Below are 18,039 nucleotides of genomic sequence, written 5' to 3'. Positions count from 1 at the left end.
CTCGGCTATCTTATAGTGATTTATCCCTGGCCACGCCCCCTCACGGGTACGGCAAGCGGGAAGGTCCCGAATGCTCCTAATTGCGTCAAATGCAGCCATATGCAAATGGAATCTATGTATTCATCCATTTCCTGTCGCTGGGGTTCCCAAACCTTTTGGGTCCACGCAGAGCGGGCTCGTCCGGGCTCGTTAGGCTATTTAGGCAAAATATAATTACAGCACATCAAAACTAATTACTATTAACTCTTAAAACGGAACAGCTAACACAGATTCAAATGTAAAGCAATGCCCAATTAATATTACTTTAATGATGTAGTAGTAGTAATGATGCTCTGTTGTATTTACATCTGGCCAGCAGGGGTTTTTCCTGCTTTTAACAGTTTCACCCTTTTATATATATGATTTTTTTCAACCCGTTCAACATGTCTAAAGCAGTGGTTCTCAAAGTGTGGTATGAGTGCCGTTAGTGGTACACAGGATTCCTCTAGGACGAGTGGTATGTGAAAGAATCATTGAATTGCCTGTTCAAACTGTGCTTACTTTTCAAATCAGTACAGCACGCTTCTAAAGTACAGTTCAGTTGTATTTTACTTTTAAGTTCAACAGATTTGCATTCAATGTTTTAGAACTGTTTGTTTTGAAACATTTATTCAGGTAAAATGTTTAACTTTTGTGTGCAATACATTTTGATTGCGTCATTAAGTGCAGGTTTTTAGTTTCCTATTTTTAAGCACAGTGGTAATGTTCAAACTTTCCATGTTGCAGTGGCTTAAAATAGTATCCAATATACATTTTAGGAATAAAACTTCTATGTTGGGTTTTATAAATACTTACGCCCACTACGCTACTGTATTTTAAAGTTGGTAACGATAGCAGTACGAGGGGAGACAGTTATTTTTTGAGGAGGTACTTGGTGTATAAAGTTTGAGAACCACTAGTTTAAAGTTTGTTAATTGTTCTAAACTTTATATCGATGTTAAAGTGCACATTATTATTATTAATAGTCCATAACTGAGCATTCCCACATGCTATATTAAACTGTAGTTTACTGCTTTGTTGCATCTGCTACTCAATATTTTATTGTAATGACAGCAAAATTGTATCTAATCTGATATGCATAACATTGCAGAGTATATGGTACATGCACTGTAGACATGTATCAATGAGGTATTTTATTTTAAATTGTAATGGGTACATTGTTTAACCTTTTAATTTATATTTTAAACCGGGTCACACGTTATCTTATAAATTAAACATGATGAAAAACAACGGTATTCAATTTCTGTAAGCGTATGTAAATCGCTGAGGGAGGCAAGCACCATCTAAACTCTTAGCAGGGACCTCCACATATTCCTGATGCCAATTAAATAGAACCACCACGAGTGACCCTAAATGTTTTGCTAACATAGCTATACACACACACACACACACGTATACATTATGTATATATATATATATATATATATATATATATATATATATACACACACATACACAGTGGATCTATAAAGTCTACACACCCCTATTCAAATGACAGGTTTCTGTGGTATAAAAAATGAAACCATGATAAATCATTTCAAAACTTTGCCCACTTTTTAATGTCTTGTGTACAAGTATTTGCGTGTCTGGAGTACTTGCCCGCTCATCAAGTGGGAAATTAAACAACCAAGTACACCTTTAATTAGCCCTCTATTTGTGAAAATGTCTGCGAGTGAGTCATTTTGCACTTCCGCCCCACTATTACCTAAACAGTGAATTTGCTTGAGCCATTTGGGAAGTTGGTAAACTCCAGTTAACTCAAAAATAATATGCATGGTAATGGATTTCAAACATCATAGGTCTTTTACTCCAACGTATACTCAGGATTGTATCATCTTTATTACAGTTTCGGTTGAATCATGCATCAGTTGTGTCCTCCATTTTGCGCACCTTTATCACACCACTCCCATATTTTTTAAACGAGCAGTGACATTAGTCCAGCCTTAACCGTGCATGGAAGTTTGTTTGTGTTTTGAAAACATCCAGGGAGCCTTGCTGCTGTAGAGATGTTGTCCAAGGCACGTAGATGTTTAACAAAAAATAAAAATAAAATAAAAAATAAAAAAAATAAAGTACCAGGACAACTCTCCTGGTACCAGGACAACTCTCCTGGTACCAGGACAACTCTCCTAGCTCCTAGCTAGGAGAGTCATAAAAATAAAGTACCTGAGAAGAGATTTGGTTTGTAATGAGAGAGAAATCATCACAGCCGAATTAAAAAGCATTCATCAGAACATCCCGACGTAGCCAGTAAAGTTCTACATAATAAGCACCTCTTTAGAAATGTGAGTAATCATATGAGGTAAAAAAAAAAAGGAGTATGAGAGTATGCACTGAGTCCTGTGGGTGGAGTTCTCAGAGGCCTTTGTTGAAGTAGACGCGCTGCACAGCATCGCCGTACTTCGATGTAATAGAGTCGCGGAGTTCGGGCTCCAGCTTTAATACGGCAATGGAGCTGCGACACAAAGACGAAGAGGAGGAACGTGGTCAGAGATCAGCACCAAATCAAAGTAAACCAACATTGTGGATATGAGTTATTTAAATATTTATACAGTTATTTCCAAATTAAAAATGCCCTCACCTAATTTTCTTCAGGTAAATATTTTGAAAAAAAAACTGGGAAAATTATAATAAGATTGTTTTTCATTATATATTTTACAGTCCATTGAGGCTGCATACTAGTTGGGCCCAAATTACTTTAAATTATTTGATGACATTAAAATATATTTTAAAAAGTAAACTATTCACGGTCTAAAATTTTCATATTTAAAAAATGGAAAGCAAGATATTTTACAGCCTGTTGGGCTTGGATTACTAGCTTTAAAAAATAAAAAATAAAATTCTTAAATTATGTTTAAAAAGATAAATATATATTTTGAACAAAGGGAAAATAATCATTTAGATTGTTTTTTGCAACCTGTTGAGACAGCAAACAAGTTGTTGCATTACTTACCTTTTTAGTTGATAAAACGTTAATATAATTTATGTATATTTGAAGAAAAAATATTGACGTACATCAATAAAATATAAATACATAAGAAAAAGGAAATACAGTAATTAAGATCAATCTTTGTATTTTATTCTGCAGTTTGTTGAGGCAGCAAATGAGTGGGGCCTGAATTATTTGCACCCTCTGTTGGCTGCTGCCAAGTACTAACTGCCTTTCTTCACGAAGTCATCGAACACTAAATTAATCAGAAAAATAAAGGCGTAAAAATATTTTTATAACAAATTTTAAACAATTATATCTATTATGGCTCATACCTCACTCCCACTACTATTATTTAGGTGTCTTTAGCTGATTACTGGATTATTTATAAAATGTATTCTCCTACTCATCACTTGTTTTCCCCTCAATCACAGGAAGTAACGCAGTTGTTTTAATTACAAAAGTACACGCATTTGTTTCACGGTCAAACAATAACTATTTCTGGAATCATAACAACAGACAAGTAGACAAAACGAGACTCACCATCGCTGTGGGAACAGGGAGCACGCTGCCGGTACCATGAAGGTCAAACTGTTTAAAGCCAACCACAACAAAATAAAAGTTGATCCCACCTTTAGACTGTACCACATTAAAAAGTCCTTCCATTCTCCTACATCCAGATGTACTTACAAGACGCCCACCATCATTACTTGAATGGGGCCGTGGAGGTACGTGATTCTCTGCAAAGAAGAAAAGAAGTCTTTATGGGATCTCTCAGAAAAGGTGGGAAGGAAAAAAAAAAAAAGAGGAACGAACCTGCATGAATTTGTATTTTTCCAGCCGCTGCATAATGATGGGGAGGATGACTGCGGAAGAGAGTGCGAGCAGGTGAGGGTGAGGGAGGCGGCAAAATAGAGAGCAGATTTTAAAACGGGGTTGCTGTTTTTTTTTCCTCTACGTACTCATTCCCGGTGCAGCCATGGTGATCCTGGAGATGATCACCTGCGTGATGCCTTTCACCGCCGCTTTCTGCACGGAGAGAATTTAACAAGATTTTGAGAAAATTGAGGAGCTTGAAGACATGATTTTGTTTGAACTTTTATCAAACTTTCTCACCTGTGAGTGGCCCAGCTTGTTGCCGTTTTCATCGGTGACAGCAATGCCATTCAAGATTTCCCTGAAGAAACATTTCAGGCACATTTTTATTCTAAAGAAAAGTGGATATAATGGAAAATGTACTTTTTACTTGCTTCTGTATACACAATTGGGTCTCTAGATTGCTTGCCTATCCATCAAGTTTTAAATTGAACAACCAAGTAAATTTTATGTTTGATGATTTTATATCCACACATGCAGTGGACATAAAAAGTCTATACACCCATGTTCAAATGCAAGATTTTTGTGGTATAAAAAATGAGCGAGTAAAATCATTTCAATTTTTCTTCCACCATTAATGTGACCTATAACCCTTACAACTAAATTTGATAAAAAAAACTTTCAATATTTTTGAGAGGGGAAGTCAAAATAAATAACTGAGATAAAATGGTTGCACAAGTGTGCACACACTCTTATAACTGGCACGTGCCTGTGTTCAGAATTAAGCAGTCACATTCAAACTCATGTTAAATGGGAGTCAGCACACACCTGCTAAAGTGCTCAAGATTAACTCCAAATAAAGTCCAGGTGTTCTACTAGGTTTTTCTTTTTGGGTGGGGGGGGGTTGCTTTCTAGCAGAAACTGAAAGGTTTTGTGATAACACTGTTATTTTGAACTTGTCATACAGTAATTCCATCCACCTTGCCTAGGCCCCTGTTCCAGCTGGGGAAACAGCCCAAGCATGATGCTGTCACCACCATGCTTCACTGTAGGCACGGCGTTCTTTTGGTGATGAGCAGTGTTGTGTTTGCACCAAATAACCTTTTAGAATTAGGGCCACAAGGTTCAACCTTGGTTGTATCGGCCTATAACACATTTTCCCACGTCCTTTGCAGATCTTGTTTGGGTCCGAGTATGAATGTATGTATAATAGTGGAATATGTTAAAGTGATTTTAAAAGTCCTCAACGTGTGTATGATAGACTCACTGTTGCCTCATCATGGGAATGTTGACACAGTTGGCCGCCGCCACAGCCGCGAAAGGGACCCATCGTGCTACCAGTGGGGGTGCTTTCTGTGAGAGCAGGGGACAAGTAGAGTGTGATGTGGAGCCAAGGGGAGAGACCCCACACACAAGCGCACTTAACGTACAGTAAATCCTCATTTATCGCGGGGGTTGCGTTCCAGAAAGCCCCTGCAATAAACGAAATCCGTGAAGTAGCAATCAATTATGAACGAATTTAAAGTTCCCATTCATTCTCAACACCATTTATCCTGGTTCAGGATCACGGGGTGCTGGGGCCTATCCCAGCTGACCTCAGGCAAAAGGCGGATTACACCCTGAACTGGTCGTCAGTCAGTCACAGGGCACATACAGACACGGACACCCACTCGCACTCACATTCAAATCGTCACTGAGTGGAAACTGAACCCACGCTGCCTGCACTGAAGTCAGGCGAATGCATCCACTACACCATCAGTGACTAATTTATGAATTTCATACGTGCAATTCAATACCAATGTGATACTGTAGAGATGTGCAGGTGCTTTATTTGTTCACTTGAGGTCACCATCCACACACTCTACACAAGCAAATGCCTATTAAAGGCAAGTGTGCTACGCTTGAATGACAAAACAACAATAGCCCATGCGGCCATAGTGTGAACAGGCGATTTCTTGCCTTAAGCATTGACACCATTCCTCACAATGAGGATCCTGGTAATGAAGTCCGCGAAAAGCATTACTGGAAACGAGAATTCAGTGTAGTGATGTTTTTAACTTCAGTACTGTAGTTGCTGAGTAATCTCAACTCATAGGTTGATTTTCTACAAGGTTTCCTTTTCTGTCAATGATAACCCAATTGATCTTATGTGAGTCATTGCTGCCACATTAAAATTATATAGCTAATAAATCTAACTGTATCAGAGATGCGCAGGTGTGTAATTGCACTAAACCAACTTATAAAGATCTGCGTTGCACTGTATCCGCAATAAGTGAACCGCGATATAGTGAGGGAATACTGTACTTCAGTCTCAGTGGCAACCATACCTTCGTGTAGAGGTTGAGTCCCACCGCTGTAGCTAAGGCCGTGCTGGTGGCCGTCACGTAGGCGACGCCGATCTGCCTGAGGCGCACAATGATGATGTCACTTGAAGCCCGCAATGAAGATGGCTGTAAGAGAGGCCTGAGCGCTTACTTGGGGGTGATGGGTGAGGCGGCGTTGCGGTTGGTGTAGTTGACCAGCGCGTTGAAGGACTGATTGACCCACTGCCAGAACACTACCGCAGGCACTGTCCTGGAAATACACAGCCACCACCCCACATTGTACTTTTTGATTACTACTATTAATATCCATACCCAAAAATGTGTTATGTGCTTTTCCATAAGAAAAACCGCACTGTAAGTAATAAAAGTATAATAAAAGAAAATGTAATGAAACAGGTTTTATAAAGTTATAAACTTTCGATTGCCAATGAAAAGGGAGCGAATATATTTTAATTAAAATGTAATATTTTATTAAGTTATTTATACTTGTATTATTACTATTTTAATTATTATCTTTTATGTTTTATGTACAGCATTTTGTTACATCCTCCTGTGCTTCATTCTCAGTCATGATAAATGTCACATTGCACAATGTAAACAAAGGCTAATAAAAAAAAAATAATAAAAATAAAAAGTCCATGGTACGTTCGGTCACGTGTACACACAATGTCAGTGTCATATGATTAATGTGATGCCTCCGGAAAGAAACATAAACATTAGAAATAGTCCACTGAACAAAAAGGAAAGAACAGTGGACACACTTGAGAACATGTGAACGTGTTCTCCAATTAATGTGGTCACTCCTCTCACCGATTAGTAATAATAAGATCCTATTTTGCACAACAAAAAAATGGATTGAAATTGCTAAAAAAAAAAAAAAAAAAAAAGTCCACGAAGCGAATAATGTACGTTTCATGATTAATGCTGTGGCTCCTCTTTCCAATTAGTCATGATAACCGTCACCATGCACAATAGAAACAAAAATAACGAAAATAATCTACATTAAATGTGTAAATGTGTTTTAATGTTTAAACCTGTCATGTTATTATATTGATTGATTTTATTGTATTTTATCATTTGTAAAGCGTCTTTGAGTACACTTTAAAAGCAGTCCATAATAAAAATATGTATTTTTATTATTACATATATAAAAATTATTTTATATATATATATATATATATATATATATATATATATACACATTTTTATTTATTTATTTATTTTTTTAAAGTCCACGACAAGCTCGGTCACATTCATACACACAGTGTATGCATATGTCATGTGATTAATGTGATGCCTCCTTCTCCAGTAGTCAGTGATGATACCCACCCACCCCCCCAAACTGCACAATACAAATAAACAAAATGACTATAGCTCTGTATGCGAACACATCTTGGGTGAACTTTGCACTACTCTACCTGTAGAACTGCAGCATGCAGCCGGTGATGGCCATGCCGCCAGGGACCTGGAAGGACATGCGGCCGATGATGTTCATGCGGTCGCCCGTGTCGGGATGGAAGGCGGAGGCGTACAGTTTCTTGGCATAGTAGAGTTGCTCCTCGGTGGTGCCCGGTGGGACTGAGCCCGCTCTGGAACACAGAAGGTGTAAATGAATGCGTTGTCGCGTAGCCCACAAAGGGAAAAATCAGAGATTTTATTTTAAGAGTATATATTGCCACGCCCCACCTGCAGCTCTCCACCAAGGCTTTGGCCTCATCCAGGCGCGAGTCGGGCAGGAGCGCCGTCCGCCAGTCGGTGATGTTGAAGAAGTGCTTGAGCCGCCCCATGAAGGTGGTCTGGTCCCACCGCGGGGCGTCGATATCAAAGGTGGGGCTCAGCGCCATGGCAGAGGATTACCGAGTCAGGGGGGGGGCGCTGACGTTTGTCCTCCGAAAAGGTTCGGATGAAGACCTGAGAAAGAGAGCACAATTACATTTTTGCCACTAGGGGGCGCGGAGTTGATTTATTGGGATGAGTTTAAATTTGGTAGTGATTGGAAAAAAACTAGGACACCTGGAAATGACCTTAAATGGCTGCCTCAAAGCAAAATGGCAGATTTCCAGTGGGTAATGTATTAGAGCTGTTTTAGTACCTAATGAACCATGTTGTTTATTTTTGCATATAATAATACTGCTAATAGACACACTTTGTCCAGTCCACCACATACACTTTTGCTACATTTCCACCAAAAGTTTGAGATACTCCCTTTTAGTTCTTGGTACTTGAAGTTCCAGGTTACAATTAAATAAGTTCAGAAGGTTCCTGGTCCTGGTTCCAAAGTACTAGGCCACATAGCAGGGTCTTCATTTGGCCCCGATAATTACCCTGGGGTGTATTTTGACAATAGTTCCCACAGTCCAAACACTCAATTATCCTCCAAACGTTCCTTGTTCAGGGAAGTTCTGACAAAATATGGTCGGTGTGACTTGAGCCGCATTTTCAACTGAAGTTCCATGTATTTCTTTTGGTTCTAGATTACAATCAGATACTGCTTGTTCCGAAGGTTCCTGGACCTAAATCCCTAGCAGGGTCTTCTTTTGGCCCTGATCAATTATTCCTAAACTGAATACAGATCATAGTCAATGACTTGTTATATTTCCATTGGAAGTTCTGCATACCTTTGTTTCTCTGTGCTTGAGTAGCAACGTGACAAGATTTCCCCAAAAATGACGGTGTGTCAAAACACCAAGTCCACTTGGAATCGCCTCTTCAACCTGAGTACAAGGCAGGAAGAATTTTGAAAATGGGATGATGGGTTTCGGAGAAATTGAGCTTTTTGGACAAAATGGCCTTTGGGGGAAATGTTGTTGTGTAACATTGCCTTGAGAAAATCTGGTTAAAAATGGCTTTCAAGTAGAGTAAAACGGTATAACTTCATTATTCTCAACATATCTCCTCGACCCTTTCATTTTGTCTGCTACTTGGGGAACCGCATCTCCAATTGGCTGAGAAGTTTTAGTTAAAAATATCCACCAATAAGCTTGTACAGGCGCCTATATTCCGAGTGGTTCCCTAAGTCGACGTCAAAATTCCTAACATTTCAAATGGCGTCCCTTTCCCCAAAAACTCAAATAGAGCAAATGGAACATTATTCATGAGAAGAGCAGCCTGGGCAGTAGAATAGTTAATGTACTGTTAATGTAAAATCAATTGTTTTTTCGTCAATGCATTTGTTAGATTTTACAGGTGATTGAAGTGCTAATTCCATGTTTTTAAGAGAATGCCACAAAGATGGTGCCCACTTGTCATGCAGCTACTAAACGCGTCCTGGACCTCTCAAACGTACTACCTCCCTAGCAGGGACTTCTTTTGGCCCTGATAATATAGTCCAGAGCTAAACTTAGACAGTAGTTCCCACGGTCCAAACACTCATTATTTCTCCAAACGTTCCTATGACTTCAGTTGCATTTCTACCTGGTGTCCAGGAACTTTTCGTTTTCTTCGCTTGGAGCTCCTGAAACCAAAAAGGCTCCAGTAAGTTAAGCATTATGGCAAGCTGTTTGAACATTTATTTAATATCTTTGATATCCACTTTAAAGTCAATGTACTGGTACGTGCTTTCTCATCACTTTTAAGCCAATTCAGCGCACTAGTTGGATATCAAATAAATGCTGGAAGAGCTTCCTGCCAAGCCGTTTGAGCATTTATTTGACAGCAATACTAATGAGCGGCTAGATGTTAGCTAGTTAAACTTTACAATGTCATTAGTAGTACTAGTAGCACACAGTTGTCAACTAGAGCAAAACTTTGCCTCACTAGGAACATTTACTTTCCCTACTCGTATGCAAAGGTTGTCCTACAAATGAAGACAAGATGCATACTGGTATACGTGGACCTTTAGCTGGATATCGAATAAATGCTCAAACGGCTTGCCACCACTTGAGACAAATCCTTAAACAAGCCCCCCGCTAGAAATCATTGACAGGATTCTGGTGAATGGTTCCTCAGATTGTCTAACTGCAGCAGCGTTCCCGTTACACGACCAGAACCGGCCCAGCATAGCTTCTCAAAAAAAAAAAAAAAAAAAAAAAAAGAACACCATAACTTAATAATTATTCACATAAGGAGTTAGTTAGTCACAGATGCTGCTGCACGTGTTGCTTTTAAGGGACAACCCCACTCCGGCCTGATCTGAACATATCTGGCTCTTTTTACTTTAAAATGTGGATCTGCAAGAGTCAAAGGTCAATTTTGTGCATAACACTTACTGAGCTTTACCAACAAGCCTGGAACTGCTAGGCCCCTGCAGGACATTGACTTGCAGAAAGTAGGTCAGTAGTAGAAAAAAAGACGGGTGAAAAAAAAAAAAAAAAAAAAAAAGCTTATTCGTGGTTGCAATGTTCAAGTTTCCAGATGTTTAGTTAACCACACGCCTGCTACATTAGTAAACAAACGCATGGATCATGAAGTCAAACGACTAGAGTAACTTCAGACAGCATTTTGCTCTCATTAATGCATTTAAGTACAGTTATCATGGCCATAAATGAAGCACCCCTGATTGCAACTGGAGCTTGCCAAACTGGACCTACAAGCCGGAGTGCATCTGGATGTAGTCCACGCTGTCCCTAAACGCCCGAACTGTTTAAAATAACCGAAGATGTGATGTCATTGATTTTGTGAATTGGTTAGAGTTGGGTGGGGATGGTGTGACAGCAAAAGGAGAGAAAACATATGTTGGTAGACTGATCCAACTCGTGACTCGCGTTACTGGCGTACTGCTTGCGGCGACGAGGCAAAGAAAACCTACACAAGCACCTGTTTACAGGTTAGCCTGACGAAAAGACGCAACACTCACCTCTGTACGGGTGGTTTGCCTCCTTTGCGTAAAAAGCTCCCAGGTACAGTCAAGAAACGTAAAGAATTGTTGCACGTGGCAAGCTCTCCGCCAATGGCGTTGCGGGGCAGCTCCCCGCGACGCGAAATTCGACGGGTCCTAAAGCCCGCCCTGAAAACATTAGTCTAGCGTTAGCTTACTAACGCTAAAGAATCCACTACTTAACTAATTCCTCCCTAAACAACTTTTTCTAACTAATTTTTAAATGTCTATAGAACCACCGTCTAGTCGTCAAAAAAAAAAAATCTAAATTAATGTATTTTAACGGACTGGATGGGTGACCGAAAGGGGTCCTTGAAGCAACATTACGCGAGACTGATGAGTCCGAGAGTGAGCTGAGGTTGGTGGAGAACCCGAAAATGAGTATGAGCGCCTCGCGCTCGCATGCGAGTCGAGTAATTGTTGTTTTCGTAGGTTACGGCCGACAGTGACTTATCAAACAGTTGAAATAAAACAAAAAATAAACAGCAGTGTCTCCGTGTCACTTTCAGAACACTACAGTATGTTTGGATGCGAGACGAACAAGACAAATCTAGCCACAACAAGGTGGGTGCATGATCTTACTTGTTGGTTTCAACATAGGGAAAACGCCTCGTTGTCGCCACCTTCGGCCTGACGTGGTATGGCAGCTCGCGTTCGTGGGTTAAAGCCCGTAAATGTAAAATACTAGCCCGGTGCTACAGCTTTCTATCTATCTCGTAAACCACCTATCGACGTAATTTCACACTTCGGTCCCATATCGTCGACGAAATAAAACGAATTAGTGTATCTGCGTACATGTAAATCCAAGACAAATGGCCAAAATAGACAATTCAGTATCTTCACGGTTGGTCTCAAGCGACTTTAGCTTAGCTAAATGTCGCCCACTTGTGGATGCGAGTGAGCACAACTGATTGAATTTTGCCAACAGTAGTTCGTTTTATCTATTTTTATGTTGGCGCTCTTGGGATATATATATATATATATATATATTTATATATAGCGTGGGGATAGTATTAAGAAAGTGCTTATCAAGCACGTTGCGGCTCAAAAAGTAACCCACTCGTTGGCGTGCCTGTGTGCGTGACGTCATCGTCCTTAGTAACCCTCCGCGACACAAGACAACAAGATGGTGAGTGTCCCTAATTCGCTCGTAATGACCTTTAACCAGGCGAAAACGGGTAGAAATGTGCTCGTTGTTACACAGACGGGGATGCCAAGTTGCTAATGTTGTTCGCGGGGGTAGTTATGCGTGAAAGGCCGCCATGTTGCGTTAGCTTCAGTTGTCATGGGGGAGATTAGCAAATTAGCCACTTTTAGCATCTCCCGTGCCTCGGTTAGCGTTATCTGGGCCCACCGCCGGCCGGTGAAAACGCAGCAGGATACTAGTTTAGCCCAATGGGCCAAGAACTTCATCGATTGTTGTGCCGAATTACGGTTTAGAAGATGTCATAACGGCGGCATGGTGAGGTGAGGACCGGGGTTCAATCCCCGGCCCCGCCTGTGTGGAGTTTGCATGTTTTCTCCGGGCACTCCGGTTTCCTCCCACATCCCAACTCTTAATTTGCCCGTAGGTGTGAATGTGAGTGCGAATGGTTGTTTGTTTGTATGTGCCCTGTGATTGGTTGACAACCAATCCTGCCCGATGATAGCTGGGATAGGCTCCAGCACGCCCGCGACCCGAGTGAGGAGAAGCGGCTCAGAAACTGGATGGATGGATGGATCGATGGAAGATGTCATAACACTTTGAACTAGTGATTTGCACGCCTGCCTCGCAGTTCTGAGGTTCAGGGTTCGAATCTCGACTCCGGCCCCTGCGTACAGCATGAAAGACCTGACTCCAAAAATACACCTTTTCTATCATAATTTTAGCATAAAAATCCAGTCAGATGGAAATTTGATATGTCCATCACTTTATTGTCACAGTATCAGATGCAAGCAAAGAAACTGCTTATACATGTTTTCTTTAGATATCGTTGCTGTCCAATAAAAAGATGTATCTCCGTTTTTTATTATTTCCTCCCGAATAATGACGACAACAGGGGACACGGTGGACGAGCTGTTGGCACATCTGACTCAGGGTTTGAATGAGAATCATTACACAAGGAATTTGTCTCCGGTAGTTGGAGCCACTGTAGTACTACAGCAAACAAGCAACTATGACAAAAATACATTTAGGACACAAACAGATACAGTAGGTACAGAGAGTCATTGAGCAATGTGGCAGTCCTGGTACAATGACGATTGTGCAAAGGAAGCAGGGGGGAGTCAATAATTTGAAGTGACCAGTAGTGCGCTAATTGTGGTACAACAACAATTGTGCAAACGGCAAAGGGTGCCGAGAGTCCTCAAGCACTTTAAAGTGACCAGTGGTGTGGTGATACTGACCCACAACAGATATGCAAAATATAATGCAGTGTGATGAAGAAACAGCAATGAATACTGTGATATTGTCACAACAGAGATGTGCGAAATTGGCAAAAGGTCACAATTATAAAATAATTCTTAGTTTTAAGTCAATTGTTAAAGACGTTAGAATACTCTTAAGTTGTCTATAGGTGTGAATGTGAGTGGTTGTTTGTCAGTATGTGCCCTGCGATTGACAGGCAACTAGTCCGGGGTGTACTCGCGTCTCGCCCAAATCCGCTGGGATAAGCTCTATAAAAAGATGGACATACGTAGAATAATGACGTGTTTGTGTGCAGGGATTGCTGTCAATCCTGCGCAAGCTGAAGAGTACACCGGACCAGGAGGTGAGGATACTGCTGCTGGGGCTGGACAACGGCGGAAAGACCACCCTGCTCAAGCAGCTGGCCTCTGAAGACATCAGCCACATCACCCCCACCCAGGTCAGCCACTAACATTACTACGTCTCAAGCGAATGCCCTTGCCTTGAAAAATGCATGCTTACATTACATTTCTGTAAAGTCAAAAACAGAAGATGTAGCGCTTGTTTTATCTCCCCCCCCCCCCCCCCCCCCCTTAAAGAGTGAGACATCCATGGTTAAAAGAATAAACTATATTTACCAGTGTGAAAATTCACAAAATCGAATGCTCTCCTCCTTCCTCCAGGGCTTCAACATCAAGAGCGTTCAGTCGCAAGGTTTCAAGCTCAACGTTTGGGACATCGGCGGCCAGAGGAAGATCCGGCCATACTGGAGGAACTACTTTGAAAACACTGACGTGCTCGTACGCTCGAAATTTCAAAGGACACGTCGTGGAACTGCGTCCCAGTTCACATCTTAACTCGTCATTTGTTTGCTCGTTTGCAGATTTATGTCATCGACAGCGCTGACAGGAAGAGATTTGAGGAGACGGGTCAGGTATGTAACCAGTCTTGAGGTTTTTTTGTGACGTTTGGAACAACTTTCACTCTTCACTAACACGCTACATGTTTTAAAACATGCCTATGCTGAGCCACACACACAAAACAAGTCATATTTTTACATCAATAGGGGCCGCACAATTTTGTTTTGTTAGTTACACACTACGATAGTAAGTCGATTCAACTTTAACAATGTATTAATAAAACACAATGGTGTGGAAGTGGTTTACACAAGAAAATATACAGCCAATTTCTGTAGTTAATTTACTGTACAAAAATTCGGGTTTCCTATGCAGCATCAACAACAAAATGAAATAAAACTCAATTGCTTTTTTAATGCTTGTTTCTGCTTTGGCATCAACAACATTTTTAAAAAGTACTGGAACAAAGAGCTGGTTTCCGTTGCATCATCAACAACAACAAAAAATAAATTCAGTTACTGAAAAAAATAATGGTGATGATAAAAAACAGCAGACGAGTGAGTGTGCCTGATTGACGACAATGTTCATTTCGGGAGCCATTTTGTCGACTGATTCACAAAAAACAAACCAATTAAACATTGATTTTTTTTTGTCTTTTCAGGAGCTGGCTGAGCTGCTGGACGAGGAGAAGCTGAGCGGCGTGCCCGTGCTCATCTTCGCCAACAAGCAGGACCTGCTGACGGCGGCGCCGGCCTCCGAGATCGCAGAGGGCCTCAACCTGCACACCATCCGCGACCGCATCTGGCAAATCCAGTCGTGCTCCGCCCTCACCGGCGAAGGCATCCAGGTACGGCGTAGTTATGGGCCCGCCGCATATTCTATTAAAAAAAAAAATGAAAAGACGGTCCGCACCAGAAGATTTTGTGAAAATTAAGTGGGGCACAGAAGAAAACAAAGGCACAGTCTAATCTGACAAATGTGTGTATTATATTAATGAATTATATTTCCTATTTATTAGGTTTAGACCAATTATCGTCCGGGCCAATTATTGGCAGCAATATTCGGCATTTTGACGCATATCGGCATCTAGCTTTTTTTTTTTTTTTTTTTTTTTATATTTTTTTAAATCCGACGGCTGATAAGAGATCAGTTTAAAACTGGGTAAACTTCAGGGAACTATTTATTTACTTACTTAAATTTATAGTAAACTTTATAAGAGATGCTGCTGAGCCTGGGAGCTCCCTGCACTTTTTCTTAGAATTTTAAAACAAGGACGTCTATTGTCAAAGATTTTTTTTTTTAAATAACAAAAAAAAACGTTAACACGTTGCAAATCTGAAAAGCTGTTTAATAAACGTATGCTTAAAGGCACTTTTACAGCAAATGAATATCGGCTCCAAATATGGGTTGTCGGCCTCCTTGACTACTAATATTCTGTATCGGCCCTGAAAAACAAAAAAGGTCTATCTCTATGTATTATGTTTGTTAAAAAAATTATCCTAATTTCATTTTGTATTTTTTTTAAATTTAAAATTGTGAAACCATTTGAATGTTACAAGAGATGCCTCTATATTTGTATTTAAAAAAATAATCAGATATCACACCAATACGAAAGGCTTTTTGTTTTGTCACCAATAGCACCAAGATGAGATTTGTACTGTTATTGTATTTCTTTCAATATGTTGTCTGACAGCCTATGGAATTGTTTTGCTATTTTCTCTTTATCAATCTCACCGTGATTGCTCCCCGTGCTGCAGGAGGGCATGAACTGGGTGTGCAAGAGCGTCAACTCCAAGAAGAAGTAGCTTCGCTTCTCAGTGGTCTTCTCCTCAGGAGGACATGCGACCACACCTCCTGAGTCTTAAACACTACGGGCTCCACCTGTGAATGTACACACACGCACAACTCATCCAGCGTGGAGTTTTGAACCTGACTGCTGCATGCCTACTTCTCCGACTTTTCGTAATCCATCCGTCACACTTTAACCACTAACATTCCCATTGAGCTGCTGTCTTTCGAGAGGAAGTTTGGCATTCCCCACTCATCATCAGGTCAAAGTGTGTCATTCTTACTTTTTTCTCTTTAGTAATCGTTCCATGCGCTTTCATGGCTCTGTTTGATGTGAGGTTTTCTATTTTTTGTGTTTTATTTATGGCAGAGGGAAGTAGTGCGCTTTCACCACCCCCAAACCCACTAAAGAATGTTACTGTACGTTATGTATAAAACAAAATGAGATAGAGGACTTTTTAAATCCACTGTAAATAGCGTGAGACCCCCTCATGTGCTCTATTTTGTAGTCCTCGTACCAGCAGATTTTTTTGTCCCACTTCTGCGACACCCTTTCGAGCTAGTTTCCTTTTGATATTCTCGAATGTGATCTGTGCAGAAGTGAAGGTACTGTATGTGAATAAAATAAGAAAAGAAATGGAACTGAATCTTCATACTTGCCTTACATGCATGGAAGTGTGGTCAGCAGCTGTCGGTGGCAGTGGAGAGGCCTCGACAGTCAGTCTGTTTGTGTTTGTGTGTGCGTGCGTGCCTGTGTGAGCTCAACTGGACAAAAATACAAATAGATCAGAAAACTCGTGGTGCTTTGGTCCACAATTCAGGTCATACAGTATGTCGAAAACAAAGACAAATGCTGGTGTTGAAAAAGATTCTCAGGGGTTTCAAGGGCTCATCTTCTGTCAAAAACATCCCTTTGTCTCATCCTAGTCATATGCACACAATTTAAAAAATGCACATATTTAAAATGTTTATTACATAAAAATGGTTAGTTGAAATAATATTTAAAAAATATGGTTTTATTAGTAAAATTTTGATATTTTGTATTTAGTAAATGTTTAGTTGGACTACAAAATACATATTTTACTATTAAAATAAGAATGAATTAATAGTAAATTAAAATTATACATATATTTATTTTTTATTTTGTCAAGTAATTGATGGATTAATTTAATTTTTTTGTAAAATGAGTAGAACATTTTATTAGTAAAACATTAAATGGTTGATTAAGTGTAAATTATAAAATATAAAACAATTTGACATTGTTCTAACATTTGTATTGCTTGATTGAAATAATTTCAAAATGAATTATTTTTATTAAACCATTTTACAAATACATCACATTTTAAAATGTATTTTCTTAAATATTTGATAGATTAATTTTAATTAAATACAATTTGCTAAGAGTGGTTATTTTTAATTATAAAATAGTTAATTTTCGATTTCATTGTATTAAATGGTTGATTAATTTAAATTAGATTAATCATAATATTTAAAACGAGAATTTATTTTATTAGGAAAATACACTTAATTAGGCATTTTATTATTATTTTTTTAATTTTAATTATAAATAATACAATTTAAAAATAAATTATTAGTGTTAAAAAAATACTGTTTTGCATATACATTTAACACTTTTTATTTAAAGGATTATTTGGTCGAAATACTAAATTCTAATTATGATAATTATTTTGTTTCTTAAAACTTTTCCATACACATTTAAACTCGGATAAAATGAAATTAATTAGAAATACATTGGGAAAATTCGAATAAATTGTTATTATTCAAATCAACTTTTTACATCCACATTTGAACCGTTTTGGCCCTTGAGCCCAAGTTTGCCCACCCATATCATAAAACGGAAACATTTCATCACATTCACTTAGAATAATTTAAGAAAGTTTTCAAAATTCACAATTCCATGTCCCCAATTTGACTACTCGTATATGCACAGTACACAAATATGTCTTTATTGATATGTGCGTATTTGATACGTGGGCGACCCTATCTCCCCTCTTTCTATTGCATCTGACAGCTGCACGACAGCTGTGTGCACTCGTGTGGGAGAATGTCAGGAGGCTGGAAAA

At 39.5% G+C, this 18,039-nt stretch overlaps 2 protein-coding genes across 5 annotated transcripts; one reads left to right on the top strand and one right to left on the bottom strand.

The window, feature by feature from the left end:
* Nucleotides 1-1,694: 1,694 nt before the first annotated feature.
* Nucleotides 1,695-11,482, bottom strand: sfxn2 (sideroflexin 2). Of its 4 annotated transcripts, none has more exons than XM_061706442.1 (14): nt 10,904-11,482; nt 9,523-9,562; nt 8,727-8,822; nt 7,795-8,019; nt 7,527-7,697; nt 6,260-6,358; nt 6,112-6,187; nt 5,052-5,137; nt 4,085-4,145; nt 3,931-3,997; nt 3,785-3,834; nt 3,659-3,708; nt 3,512-3,559; nt 1,695-2,494 (listed from the first exon to the last, which is right to left on the bottom strand). In XM_061706442.1, exons 4-14 carry the CDS (start codon nt 7,950-7,952, stop codon nt 2,395-2,397), a joined length of 966 nt encoding a protein of 321 aa, XP_061562426.1. In that variant the 5' UTR covers nt 7,953-8,019; nt 8,727-8,822; nt 9,523-9,562; nt 10,904-11,482; the 3' UTR covers nt 1,695-2,394. The 4 variants fall into 4 exon arrangements, with proteins under 4 accessions (XP_061562426.1, XP_061562427.1, XP_061562428.1 ...); XM_061706443.1 differs by lacking the exon at nt 10,904-11,482 and adding an exon at nt 10,317-10,345; XM_061706444.1 differs by lacking the exon at nt 9,523-9,562.
* Nucleotides 11,483-11,991: 509 nt separating this feature from the next.
* arl3b (ADP ribosylation factor like GTPase 3b) lies at nt 11,992-16,591 on the top strand. The gene is made up of 6 exons (XM_061706447.1): nt 11,992-12,053; nt 13,627-13,770; nt 13,994-14,110; nt 14,194-14,244; nt 14,829-15,014; nt 15,925-16,591. Exons 1-6 carry the CDS (start codon nt 12,051-12,053, stop codon nt 15,970-15,972), a joined length of 549 nt encoding a protein of 182 aa, XP_061562431.1. The 5' UTR covers nt 11,992-12,050; the 3' UTR covers nt 15,973-16,591.
* The last annotated feature ends 1,448 nt before the right edge of the window (nt 16,592-18,039 follow it).

The sequence above is a fragment of the Phycodurus eques genome, chromosome 19, assembly GCF_024500275.1.
Source record: "Phycodurus eques isolate BA_2022a chromosome 19, UOR_Pequ_1.1, whole genome shotgun sequence".
In the NCBI taxonomy this organism is placed as follows: Eukaryota; Metazoa; Chordata; class Actinopteri; order Syngnathiformes; family Syngnathidae; genus Phycodurus; species Phycodurus eques.
This window is presented reverse-complemented; position numbering and strand designations above follow the sequence as displayed.

Bases quoted from the DNA above. Each gene is read 5' to 3' on its own strand.
- sfxn2 (XM_061706442.1), bottom strand. From the start codon at position 7,952: ATGGCGCTGAGCCCCACCTTTGATATCGACGCCCCGCGGTGGGACCAG. The intron at 7,698-7,794 runs GTGGGGCGTGGC...TCTGTGTTCCAG, and splicing joins GCCTTGGTGGAGAGCTGCAG to AGCGGGCTCAGTCCCACCGG. The intron at 3,709-3,784 runs GTTCGTTCCTCT...TCTTCTTTGCAG, and splicing joins AAAAATACAAATTCATGCAG to AGAATCACGTACCTCCACGG.
- arl3b (XM_061706447.1), top strand. The intron at 13,771-13,993 runs GTCAGCCACTAA...TCCTTCCTCCAG, and splicing joins GCCACATCACCCCCACCCAG to GGCTTCAACATCAAGAGCGT. The intron at 14,111-14,193 runs GTACGCTCGAAA...GCTCGTTTGCAG, and splicing joins TTGAAAACACTGACGTGCTC to ATTTATGTCATCGACAGCGC.